Source organism: Gadus macrocephalus, chromosome 1 (genome assembly GCF_031168955.1).
Source record: "Gadus macrocephalus chromosome 1, ASM3116895v1".
NCBI lineage: Eukaryota > Metazoa > Chordata > Actinopteri > Gadiformes > Gadidae > Gadus > Gadus macrocephalus.
Genome location: NC_082382.1, coordinates 9,710,965 through 9,724,645, shown reverse-complemented (window position 1 = coordinate 9,724,645; position 13,681 = coordinate 9,710,965). Strand labels below are relative to the sequence as shown.

Here is a 13,681-nt window from a genome sequence, read left to right as displayed (position 1 = left end):
GGTGGCTTCACGATTCTGTGGGTGCCGCCTTACTATGAGGAGAGGTTGGGGCTTGGTCGATCCGTCTATGGTTTGGCCGAAGAAAAGTAGATAATGGCGAGACTAGTAAACGAAGATGGGTGTGGACCTGAAGCAGGGTCGTCAATGCACCGGGAGAAGGGAAGGACCGAGGCGAGGTGGGGTCCACAACACGCAGGTGCTCGGGAACTTGCGAATTTATATTCGCCAGGTGAGGCGATTTCCTCCACAAAACCATGTTGGTGTTATGTTCTGTTCCCATGTATTGTCAAAAAGTGGCGTGACACCGCCCTTCTTTTTTTACATAAGCCAATAACAGTTATACTAAATGAGCGACGGGTGGATGTATTGTATTCAGATGTGGGTAGCAAAGTGTTAGCAATATGCTACACTTGATAACTTACGAGTGTATCTCCCTCGTTGCTTGCGACGTATCTGCTGTTACACAACTTCCATACAGGAACGATTTGAAGATAATGGAAGTTAAAAAACATTCCTGTAGGAAGTGCAGTGCCTTCCTCATATTTACCAGATGCTGCATATTTACCTAGGTCACACGGCTTTTCTTACCCATGTTGCAATGATTCGTCACTGACAGAAATGTGTGAATTGTGTTAACTCCGCTGCTCTATGACACAGTTATATCAAGATGTTATAGCCAAGTCCCACTGCTGTGGAGTCTGATGACATACGTTGGCTCTATGTGTTTATTCACTTGATTACTTACTTGACTATTTTTATTTTCTATTATTTACTCAATCAAACCTCTCTGACAGACAGGTATTTCCAACACGGCTGCCACTCGCTGTCATGCTGAAAATGAGAGGTCTAATACAACTACAAGCCGAGCTCTGAGGACCTTAGCATTAGTGTTATTAGGCGTACCTCATCTCGACATCCAATATGCACACTACCTGATCTGGGCTTTGAACACATTACCTTGAAATACTTAAGATACAGTAGTGAATATGAATGCCTACATTTACTGAGATTTCCCAATTTACCACTTCATTTGAGTAGAGGATGATTTCTTACTCAAAAGAAAATCAGTAACCGCAATTGTCATTTTACTGATTCTAATACTTATGTATTAGAATAGTCTATACTAATAACATTGATAATTATAATTTTAATAATAATAGATTCAATGTATTCAATGTATAAACCACCTTTCAAGAGTCCCAAATAAAACGGGAATAGAAAATATCTGATAGCAAAGTTTGCCGAGGATGGTATTCATGTTTTGCTTTATATTTAGGTAAAAGATGCCAGGAATGGATAAGTGTCATCCTCTGCTTCTCTCTAATGGCCTTCAACCTCCTGCACCTCATTGCTAACTTCCACCTTGGCCATGTGTGGTTCATCCTGTTGGCTGTTGGTAAGTACAAGGGGGGTACATCACTCAACCTGGCTGTGATCATATATGAGGTGCTTGTGCTGGTATTCATCTGTCTAATTTCTACTTTCAGCGGCCGGAATACTGACGGCAGACTTTGCATCAGGCCTTGTTCACTGGGGAGCTGATTCATGGGGATCAGTAGAACTCCCCATATTTGGAAAGGTAAATATCAATTGAGGTGGGTTTCACTCATATTCAATACAACTGAAAGGTTATATAGCCATTTTCAATGATCCAAAATCAATCCGGATCCAGGTAATGGATCTAGCCGGGTATCTATCCCGGCATGTCGTATCTTTTTCCACAGAGGGGATCATACAAACACAAGGCTATGATGTGTTTGACACCCTTCGGGCATTTTCTGAAGATTTCCTGGAACGATTATTGACTTTTGGTTACCCGTTTGGGAAAGCAACTGACTTTTTGGTTTATTTGTGATGTTTGTATTGTTTGTTTGTTTTACTGGACCCTTCTATTCTGTCCCAGGCCTTTATAAGACCATTTAGGGAGCACCATATCGATCCCACTGGCATCACACGTCATGACTTCATTGAGACCAATGGCGATAATTGTATGCTGACCATATTTCCTCTAGCAAGTATGGCCATCAGTTTCCTCACCTTGTCCCCTGGTGAGCTACTACCAATTACACAAACAGTTTTACGCATAATGATTGGTGTACATTATTCACTGTTTATTGTATCTTTTAATAAATTCTCTCTCTTTCTCTTTCTCTTCTTTCTCTCAATTGTAGCGGAGGTGTACCACAACTACCCCTGGTACTGCTATGTGTTTGCAATCGCCATCTTTGTGACCCTCACCAACCAGATCCACAAGTGGTCGCACACATACTTTGGCCTGCCTGGTTGGGTGGTGTTTCTGCAGGACTGCCACATCATTCTTCCTCGAAAGCACCACCGCATCCACCACGTCTCTCCGCACGAGACATACTTCTGCATCACGACAGGTGTGTGTGGTTATTAACCAGCGCTGTAGACGACACCTCCTTTCGTTCATTCGGATGTGAATGAGGGAACAACATGGGGGTTCTCTTATCGGTGGTTCAAGTTTGTATGGAACCCTGAGTGATCTGGGGAAACAAGAATATAAGTTCCTTGGTTACGACAATCATTGAGACTTTTTTTTCCCAGGATGGCTCAACTATCCTCTGGAGAGGCTGGGCTTCTGGCGCTACCTGGAGGATCTCATCCAGAGTGCGACGGGGGTGAAGCCGCGGACGGATGACTTGAAATGGGCACATAAAGTTAACTAGCGACGCAGGCTCACCACACGCTACCTCAGAACATGATGGCCTGTACCAAACATCCCTTCTTCTTTCTTTTCGTTTGACTAACCTAAGATGTAATCAATTGAAGGAAAGCTTGACCACAAATCTTCATAGCCAGAGCCATACTCATTCTTTTCGTGCACACTCTGTCCAGGTTATAGAAGAGATTGATTCATTGGTTGAATGATCCGAGGGATTTTGCCATTACTAATTGTGCCGACTCCACAACCCAGCAAGCTCCACAATGCCAGTCAAATCCAACCAAGCTAGGCCATCTGTCAGGCTACTCATGCTTCTTAAACATGATGACAATGTTACAACCTTGCTTTAATTAATCATGTTATTGGCAAATGGCATGCTCAATAAGCTTGCTCTGGAAGCTCAATAGGAGTTTGATTAAAAAATATTTATATTGCTCTGCAGTAAGATATTTTGGTATAAATCACTTGCATTGATATGTGTAAGAATGAGTTGAATCCAAACAGCTTTCTGTACGGAAGCAGCTTTCAATGTGATTGCACCATTTTTATACTTAAATGTAGTTTTAAGACAAACTTCATGCACAAAAACATGTCATATCGGTCAAACTTTATTTCTTCACAGAATATACAATTGCCTTCATTTTAACTTGAATAATACTTTTGGAACCATCGCTATTTATATCAGTCCGGCCCTACTGTACTTTGAGGATGATGTTTCTTAGAAAGGACTTTTATTAATGCTTTTTCAAATCGGTTATTCTTCTGGTACACTCGGCTGGCACGATAGAGGCTCTTGTCGTTTTATTCACTAGCCTTAATACCATAGATGCAGTAATCGAGTATCCTTTTTTTCAACCCCCTAGGGATGGCTTTGCTAAGATTCCCAAAGGTCTTTGTTTATTGCAAGAACCTAAGAAGAAGGAAAATGGAACATAACTTGAAGTTATGATCAATTTGGTCATTGATAAAAACACTTGGAAATGTATACTTAATTATAAAAATCCTGTTGATTATTCAGACAATGTTTATCTCCTTGGACGCACTTAATTTGAGTACTATTGATTTGATTGGCTTACAGAATATTGAAACCATTGGTAGATGTATGTCATGCAAAAGTTTAACTGCATTATAGAGGTAACTGGAGTTTAACAAATATTGGCTTTGTTCAATGCATGACCAACTATTGTATCTAATCAAATTTATGACACCTCTTAAGATGAGTTTAAGCGTGCATACTTAAAGCATGTTGATTCATGAAAGCAAGTTCTGGTATTCTGGTTTAAACACTAAGTGACTGGATTCTAGTACAAGTAGTTCACTTGTTCAAAATATGTTAGACTGACCAAATCGTCCCAAATGTCAACAACCAAAATGTTATTTTCATTCCAGTGATCTCAAACATATGTTTGTTTCTAATGGGAGCAGAACTCCTAACCTTTTTTAGTGGGGTTTAGCAGATTGAACGGGATATCTTCTTGGGAATTTTAGCGAACGGCAACATTTATTTATGATGGAAACTATTTTGTTTCAAAGACGATAGCTTTTTATGATAGGATGTGTCTGCTTTTGAATCCTTTGTACTTGATATTTTTGTATTGATTCAAAGTAGTTAATGCAATGACTGTTAAGTAGCCGAAATACTACTTGTCAACGATACACGATTTTTGAAGGACAGTTAAGTGTGGTATATGTTGATATGATGATGAGGTTGACATTTTATGTCTTTTGAGTCTGAAGTCATAGTTAAATGTGGAATCTTGCAGTTTCTTGCACTGCCCATCTAAATAGTATATATGTTTTGAGCTGCGTGTGCTTGATTTTCAACATGGAATATTAACATTCTAAAATTTAGTATTCACCCACAGCTTTGGCCTTATCGGGCCTACTTGTCAATTATTTCCGGAGAGGTCAAGCAATTTGCATTAACCCAACACTTATTTATGTAAATACTTTCAAGAATAATACAAAAGTAGGATTTTAAGGTATTAAAGACAATAAACAATTTTCACCAAAAAAAAGAAGTAAACACTTATGTATTAACTAGTAACTCCTTCTCTCAGAAGGATCCCTGAAAATCTGCTGTCAAATGGCGTCATTTAATTGAAACTTTTCTGTCTCATAGTGCATATACTGCTGATATTTAGAAAGGGAGAAGTGGGTTTATTGCAACGCATTTTTATTAAAGATATATGCAATAATAAAATATAAGATTACATTTTTCCTTAGGGCTGTTTGTTAACTGCTTCAAGATACTGGATTTCATTAGTTTTATTAGTGAATAGTCAACGCTTGTTAAATCCGTCTTGCTATGAATGTTATACTTTTTATTATATTGCCTTATCATTTTCTTAATTGATTACTTGCAATCGATGCACCAATTAAGGAAGCACTTTTGACTCCACTCACGGCTTGCTTTATTTCCTCTGCTTCGCAAACCATCGATGTCTGCTGCTTGGTGGTAATGTTTGAATTGTAAGTCCTAACGAATGCCATGATGCCTTTTTGTTGTCTTCCATTTGGGAGACGTACACATATGTATATTAACCTATTTATAAAATGATACAAAAACGGAATAAACCTTAACAACATACAATTGCTGTGTATAAACCCTTATTTATTTTTTTTACAAATGTTTTACCAAAGTATTTCGCTGAGCAATAACTAGAATGTGGATAACACATTTTAGGTGAAACAAGATTCAAAGGTTTTTAATTGTCACTTACACAATGACCTTAGCATTATCCCGTGTCCCCCTTGATTTAACATGAGATAACGAAAAAATGAGTGTATAGTGCACATCAAGGAAATCATTTTGCAGCGAGATGCACCCATGGATGTCGAATTAGGGGTGCATCATTCTCCCGCAAGAACTCCAGTGTTGATAAAGTTACGTGCGCGCTCTCGCAAGAACTCTAGTGTTGATAAAGTTACGTGCGCGCTCACGCTATCAAGCGACAAGATGGCGGTCGCCGCCGGATCAGGTAAAATACTGAGAAGAATAAAATGTTCTCGCAGATATGTTGTCAAATAACCCATTTAGAAATAATTAAGTGTATATATGCAGGTCTCGATGCTGGTACTGGTGCTATGAAAATCCAAGCGATAACTATTGTTTTTTAACGGTAGTTGACCCACGTTAACGCTTGCTACGGGGTTGTAGCCTGTGCTTATGAAGCTAACATAGGGTAGACTTACATTTTCATACTAAGCTAGCTAGCTTAGCTCACACAACGCTAACTGTAAGGATCCGTCCGGTGGATGAATGTATCCAAAAGACAGTTACTTCGTTCGGTATTGTTTAATTAAACGCTATCGTACAACGTCAACTTGCGTTATGTTTAACTAACGCGGCAATTTGACTGAAACGGTCACGTATGTGTTTAACGTTATTGCACTGTCACGTAGGCTACCACCACGGGGTAGTCTACCTGGTGTACCATATACCCTATCAATATATACATGCGTATCTACACAAAGATGGTTATATACTACATACCCTATTGGTGTTACCTTACGCCGACAATCTATACTAACATTTATTATCACTATTACTTGGTCTGGGTATTACTTGATTATGCATTTCACGATGTACCCCATACACCCATGGCCAAGTTTGGGTGCTGCCAGTTGGATAAAAACAGAAGCAAGTCGATGAGGTTTTAGTCATGTTAATAAAACCATCGTGTACAGCAGACTAAAGCCCTATGCTATTGCCAAATACGCCGGTGAGATATCCGTATATTGGTCCACCTCGTGCTGTAAAAACATTTAGCTTATATCTTGCCAAGCACCACAAACGTATCCGTTTAACGTTAGGCCTTCCTTGATTAGGGTTTGTACCATACCAACATTACGTAACGATCTAGTTTCCTTTAGATCTTTCTGTTCTTTTTTAGGTTAGTTATGTAGCTAGTAGGCCCATTACCAATGTTTTGAGCCAATAACGTGCAGGCGAACAAAGTGACCCCCACCGCTATATCATACGTTTATGATGTTCGATTTGTCTTTTATTTTCTCTAAGACAATCAACAAAATCGAACAACCCTGAATGTGTGGCTACCACTCTACCAATGTTAACGTTGTTGTCACTGAGGTTATCCAATTGTCCCACATGCCTAAAATGGTTGCTGGGAATGTTTTCAGGAACTCCCAGCCATTACACAGAAGTAAAGAAGTATGTGTAACCCCTGATATGCAAACAGGGAATGCATAGTATATTGGCCTATATGATGTGTGCTACAAAAATATTTTTTGGAAAAGCCAATATTGAGATCCATAATAAGAAAAAAGCCATCCATACCAAATTTGGTATGCACATGCAATTACTGTACAGCATACATTAGTGGATTCATTTGGGTCACCCCCTTTTTTGGTCTATGAAACAATGCTTTTCTATTGTGATCAGTACTGAGTCACTGTTGACCTTTTACCATTGGCACCTTTGGCCATGCCAATCCATGCTGCGCTGATATGCGTTTCTATTGCCAGTTTAAATGCGCAGAGCTGTGCCAGGTTGCGCCCGAGATTAACCATCTCCGGAGTCGGGCCAAAGGATGCCCTTCCCTTGACAGCTTGGTTTGTTATTATTTGTTAGTTCCTAGAACTATATAAGCTTAATAGAAAGGTTTATGAAGATTCGATAAATGCCATGGGATTTTTACCATGACGATGTTCCCATGAAAAAGGAGACATTTCTAGGATTGTTGATAATGATAATTAACACACTTTTTGCTCAACATCAGGGACGTTGTGAGGTACGCTGGACAATGTTTCATACATATTTTTCTGTGCGTTAACAAGACTAGTCATAAATCATTTTGCTGTCAATGATCTATGTAAAACAGGAAGCTAATAGGGGAACATTGAATTACTAAATTCATCATCGCGGATATAATCGTGTGTTCCTTTTGTCTGAGACGTTAAATCCATTTAATGTCTTGACCTAAACTAATCAATCTAATTTAGGTAGGCTATTATAATACAGAACTAAAAAGGCGACAATAAGTGTGTGTTGTGTCATAGACTCAAGACGAGCGAGTCATCAGTTGAAGACACGCCTTGGAGCGCGTCACCCGGTTGAAATGGAGATGCAAATCCCAGCCGTTCTGGGCGGCAGTGCCACAGAGTAGGGCCGCTGTAGTATAACTCCTATGCATGCTGGGGAAAAAAATTGACCAGGATTTGTGTTCTCCATAACATCAATGGTCCAACTTTTCCAGTTGGCTGGCAAATTTATTTTTGAGGAATCAGAGTTCATGTTCCAGGCCGCAATTCTTTGGAGTGCTAGGGTACAGCATGGTGCTGTCTCAAAAACAATGTCATGGATAATACAATCATGAAGTGGAATAATAGTGTGTGTGGACTTCAACTTGAGTAAGTTAACTTTCCTAACTATATATTTATAATTGGGCTTCTATCGAAAGACATCATGGAAATGAGGCTTAACGTCCATTACACCAGCAGCTGTAGTTCTGGGGCAGCTGTCCAGCAGCCACGCTGTAGACCCCGCAGCTGAACGTGGACGCCGATGCAGCACCGCTAGATCCCTTTGTGAACTAGTTCTTGCTCAGTCATAACCTACGTATGGGGCTGTGTGTTAAAGCACTGTATGCCCATTTTTCATGGGCTACCACACTTCATTCTTAACTACTTTCTAGTGCACAACAAATGTTGGCTTTAAATTGCCTGCATTTTCTTGAACCTGGTTTTTCAAACCAGGAAGGTTTAATTTATTTAGAAAAAATAGCCTGATTCCATTATCTTTCCCTTATTAAAGATTAGACTTTCATTGTCTAACGGTCCCCTATCTGTCTGGTTTCGGTCCATCGGAACATTAACTTGGACAAAGTATTTTTTCCTAAAAATAATTGTGTGTCGACATCTCAACCAATAGGTTAACAAAGACCCAGCACATGCTCAATACCATCCATAAAAGCAAATCACCTTCTCACCTTGCCACTCGGTATTTAAGGACGGTGTGATCTATAGCAATCTTGAGCATCCTGAAAACATTTTAGTTTAGGCTTGTTTTTGTGTTGTTTGGGCTTGCGATACCTTCACAGGTATCACAGGCATATGTGGGATAGAGTTCAACTGTAAATATCCTTATTTAACATATTTTATTACATTTTTAAGCTGATTTCATCGCTATGCTCTCAAAATATATTTTTGTTCTGATTGAGACCTTGAAATGGAGATCAACACATACAGATCTGTGTTTGTCCTTTGGTACGGCAGACGCAAACCCTGCCGAGGGCTCCCTCCCAGTGATGCTTCGGTGCCCATTGTGTCAGATGGCTTATTCCTGCCACAATATGCCCCTGATGAACGCGAAACACAGCCTGTATTGTTTTGTGTGGCCACACATTCAAACAAACTATGCTTTCTAAAGACAAAAAGTATTTCGAATGACTTTCTCTTGTATAAATTCCAGTGGCAATTACTCAAGTGCCATGCATTGTAGGTTATGTATTTTGGAATGTGTTCTTGCGGGCGGCTGCAAGACGAATTGTTTTAAAAACATTATGCTTTGTGTCCTCCTTTACGACAGTCGTTAAAGTTCCCCGAAACTTCCGGCTGCTGGAAGAGCTGGAGGAAGGGCAGAAAGGCGTGGGAGATGGCACCGTCAGCTGGGGTCTGGAGGACGACGAGGACATGACCCTGACAAGATGGAGAGGCATGATCATCGGACCTCCACGGGTGAGCGTCGTTACTCTCCCCTCCGCCACCTCCAGGGCCTGCTCCGAAGCAGTGCTGGGTTCACATTCTCTAGTATTCGGAGACTTGGGTGACTCCACCGAGCTGGCATTGCAATGTGTAATTTAGTTAATCTTTTGTATTGCATGTGTGAGCAAAGCTGCTGAGTGAAACCTAAGCACGTGTATACTGTAGGCCAACGTTATAAATTATATTTGTTTGACATGTAGCGCAAGCTGAGAGAACAAGCTCTGGATATACCGCAATTGTCTTACACGGTGCCATTTTAAACCTTTCCTCGCTGCAATAATTTGTGTGTGTGTGTGTGTGTGTGTTATCCACAGACAATCTATGAAAATAGGATGTACAGTCTCAAGGTCGAATGTGGTCCCCGATACCCTGAGACTCCGCCCTTTGTCAGATTTGTGACAAAGATAAACTTGAATGGTGTGGACAACTCAAACGGTGTGGTGAGTAAAGATTCTGGTTACTTCTCCCCTGGTCTGCCCCGGACCACCCAGTGATGACCGAGCTGGCAGCGTACTAGTAGAAAGGATTAGGTTGAACGGTACAAGTACAACAGAATGTGGTCGTATGCTGTAGTATCGTAGGCTGCAACTAACGTTATTTTCCTAGTCAATCTAATTAATAACCTGGACATTTCTTTAGTAAAGCTGATTGAGTTCAATAACGTTATCAAAGAAGTTGCGTCCATTAACTAATATGGTCTTCAAATAAGAAATGCTGGCCCTCCCAAAAATAAAGTCATGAATAATGCTGTCCCAAGCTCCCAAAGTGCTGTCTCAGGATTTCCAAGCATTTTAGAAAAAATATATTTTAAAAAGTAGATTTCCAGTCATGGAAATTGAGAATGTCCAAATGGATCAACACTATAAAAGGTATTTCATGTTTATGTGCTCTAGCTTGCAATAATAATTATTGAGGAGCTTGAGGTCTAAGTGGAGTGTGATATGCTAAAGATGCCACATCACCATGTTGGTTTTTACATTGATATTGCAAGTTACCAAACAGTCCAATCAAACTAATTCCTTGTTTTGAAAAAGACTAGGTGACATAACCTGACCATTTATGACAAAGTATCTTTTCAAACAGATTTAGTTTGCAATTCTGCCAAGTTCGAACATTCAACAGGAATGTTGGCATGGTTTAGCATTGGTTTCTAAAGGTAAACGTCAAAAGGTTAACATCTAAAGGTGTCTTAAGGTGTCTTCAGCAGAACCAGTCTATTTACATTCTGCTTTTTGAGGTGGCAACTCAAATGAGGCTCTGAAGTAAAGCTAGACCATGAATCACTTGTTGTAGCAAAACATTTTTAGAAGTTTGTGTTGAGACTGGTCTTGGCGTTCGGCGTACATCCGTGGAATGGCCATGTGGGACACGTATCTGTGGTCTGCATCAAGTCCTGCCATTAACAATTTAGAGCAATATTTTGAAACCAAAATGTTCAAATGTTTTTATGGGCCATAAATAATTTCAGCTAATGAGTTAACCATCAGGCCTCGCTGCCGTCTCAATAAGGAATCGTTCTGTTAAATCCAGACGCGGCTAAATATCTATTTCTGTTCTGAATTAATAACGGACACGATGTGGTCCGTTTTATTAATTCTGTATGAACTCCTTCATAAATTGCTGAGAGAGTGGAATTGGCTTCTTAGAGTTTATTCGAGTCCGCTGCAAACCCAAAGTCATGGAAAAAATAGGATGAGGAACAATGACGCATCAGCTTTTACTGTGTTCTCTTGTCATAATGTCAAACAGGTTGACAAGCAAGCTGTGTCCGCGCTGGCCAAGTGGCAGATCTCCTACACTATCCGGACGGTGCTGCAGGACCTGAGACGGCTGATGTTGTGCAAGGAAAACATAAAGCTCCCCCAGCCCCCTGAGAACCAAATCTACACCAACTGAGGCAGAGCTGCTCTCGCTTCCACCGTTACTCACCACCACCCCCCTCTCCCAGCTTTATGGTTTGCGTTCATCTCTCTTCCCCCGTCCACCTCTGTGTCACGTCAAGCCCTCTGCCAGCACCTGTGCACGCACATACATGGCAGCAAAACATAACATATATATATAATGACAAATACACATTAGAATATGCGCCAAAATGCATAGATATACAAACTCAAGTCATTCTTCATGAAAGCCATCATCATGTCTTGGTCCCCTCCCTCTCATCACTGGAGTTCTGCTCGGAGCAGGTTCGACTAGGCAGGCAGGAGTCACAGTCCACCCAGATGTGATCATTTGAATACTGTACATCTTACTAATCTTTTTTTTTTTTAATTGTTATTTGTTATAAATTCCGATTGTACAATAACATAAATAATATTATTGTGTGTATATCTTGTGTGTTGCCTTTTTGTAACCCAGTCAACACAATTGTGCATACTATCAACAATATAATTTGGGATCACTTCCTAGTATCTACTGAAAAGACAAATTTGATCAAGGTCACCTATGGAGACGCGTGTATTCAGCCGGTGTCAAAATACTTGTTCTGGCTGTTGCTATGTATACGTGTTGAATTCTGTTGACCAAATATATGGTACATGCATGTGTGCGTAAAGCTAGGTGCCTATAGAGGAAACGGGGAATCAAGTGGGCAACTTAAGTAAACAAAAGTGGCACTGAAGTAATAGATTTTTTTTATTTTGTTGGGCAGAGCTACCACAAACTGGTAACGATTAGTCAATCCTAAAGTTTCCATGTTTTTGATTTGAACTGAAAATAAAATTGTGTTAAATCGATCATTGGTTAAACAAAAGAAAGATTAAAAAATGATCCCAGTAAACACCCCACTTAACCGCTTGAAGAAAACTGGAACCAGCTACCTCTTTTGGTCTTTGTATAGTCAGCCCAGACATCTGACTTGTGGAAGTATGTTCTTAACCACTTGTATTTGTGTTGATTTCTCCTCCCTCCATGTGAGTCATAAGTGTGATGCTAGATGTCTGGTTGTGGTTATACGCTAAATAGGTTTTGTGGATTTAAGGTACACCCTTCATGCTCCAGAAAGTAGGTGTCTGGAGTTTACCATGACTTGCCTTATGTACAGTGTTTACATATCTTCTGTTCTGACCTTGAGTGATCTTACCAAAACATAGGGGAAACTTGAGTCATGTAAGCACTCCTTTGCCGGCCAATGCATTTCCAATTGAATTTCAAATGTAGCTGGGCGTTTAGATTGGCGTTAAAGGCACATTTTATAATTGGTGGGTTAAGACCTATTTGTGCAATTCTTTGTGATTAGGCCTGTGTGTAGTCGACATGGATTTGTTTCCCCCACAATATAGATATGAGTTGCCATGACAAAATTGAATTATTTGTTTTCAACATCCATATTACTCAATTAGTAATAAAAGCTGCTCAGAGTACATCACATCTTGGTAATGTTAATTTTCCAGTTCAACTCCGACATTTTAACCGGTGTGCTTCTTTCAACAACGAGATGTCTACTTCTGGACAGGTAACAGTTCAAGGAAGATAAGCCACTGAATGAGCTCTATAGACTTCTACACATAGATTGCACTAAGTAGATGACACTTCAAACATATTTCTCCCTTTTCATAGTCGACCTAGTTTAATAAATATATCATGCCACTAAGGTCAAAATGTAAACGCCAGTGCCTTGTGATTAGCTATTGATTTCAGAACAAAAATGTTTTTCTTGGAGAGCCTCATTATCAACCGATAGAGGGCGATATTGTCTCCCGCATAGGTGAAGTAAACCTCCCGTAACATAAAAACACGAACATTTGATCGACTTGAGTCGATCATGGGTAGCTTATGCTGTCCGCGACGGGGACTCTCTAATATAGGGGGGATATTTTACCGCTCAAGGGGGGGTTATGTATCTTACGTGCTTACGCGTTACGTCTAAAACAGCATATATCGGCCTTAAATCGACGCCACTTCGACCTGGGCGGGACTTTACGTCCTACGTCACTCGCTATGGGTTTGCATGTTTGCGAGTATCCGTTTAACTCGGGGATCTGTGCGCGAACTCCCTTGCACTACAGATTACGAGCGTCAGTGTCGTACGCGATGGAGGGTGGGTGACATTCCTACAGTCTGTGATGATAGGCTATATTTCTACAAATGATTTACTATTACTAGCGATTAACATGACGAAACACGAACTAAGCTAACATTAGACTATAGCCATACCAGATAACGCCATACCAGCTAACCCTAACTATTTCTATTAAACTCTGAACCATTTTGCAACAGGCAACTGTGTGTTGGTGCGTCTTTGCTTCCCACGTCTGCATCTTTCCCACT

The 13,681-nt window shown here is 40.3% G+C and overlaps 2 protein-coding genes across 2 annotated transcripts; both read left to right on the top strand.

Moving 5' to 3' along the window:
• Positions 1–5,277, top strand: peds1 (plasmanylethanolamine desaturase 1). The gene is made up of 6 exons (XM_060050842.1): positions 1–229; positions 1,277–1,396; positions 1,488–1,579; positions 1,904–2,048; positions 2,172–2,384; positions 2,569–5,277. Exons 1-6 carry the CDS (start codon positions 94–96, stop codon positions 2,688–2,690), a joined length of 828 nt encoding a protein of 275 aa, XP_059906825.1. The 5' UTR covers positions 1–93; the 3' UTR covers positions 2,691–5,277.
• Positions 5,278–5,538: 261 nt separating this feature from the next.
• On the top strand, positions 5,539–12,779 carry LOC132456532 (ubiquitin-conjugating enzyme E2 variant 1-like). The gene is made up of 4 exons (XM_060050949.1): positions 5,539–5,667; positions 9,237–9,385; positions 9,727–9,852; positions 11,162–12,779. The coding sequence occupies exons 1-4, from the start codon at positions 5,646–5,648 to the stop codon at positions 11,306–11,308; spliced, it is 444 nt and encodes a 147-aa protein (XP_059906932.1). The 5' UTR covers positions 5,539–5,645; the 3' UTR covers positions 11,309–12,779.
• The last annotated feature ends 902 nt before the right edge of the window (positions 12,780–13,681 follow it).

Coding starts and splice junctions, on each gene's coding strand:
- peds1 (XM_060050842.1), top strand. CDS start 94: ATGGCGAGACTAGTAAACGAAGATGGGTGTGGACCTGAAGCAGGGTCG. Junction 230..1,276: donor TGCGAATTTATATTCGCCAG/GTGAGGCGATTT, acceptor CTTTATATTTAG/GTAAAAGATGCCAGGAATGG. Junction 2,049..2,171: donor TTTCCTCACCTTGTCCCCTG/GTGAGCTACTAC, acceptor TCTCAATTGTAG/CGGAGGTGTACCACAACTAC.
- LOC132456532 (XM_060050949.1), top strand. CDS start 5,646: ATGGCGGTCGCCGCCGGATCAG. Junction 9,386..9,726: donor TGATCATCGGACCTCCACGG/GTGAGCGTCGTT, acceptor TGTTATCCACAG/ACAATCTATGAAAATAGGAT. Junction 9,853..11,161: donor TGGACAACTCAAACGGTGTG/GTGAGTAAAGAT, acceptor AATGTCAAACAG/GTTGACAAGCAAGCTGTGTC.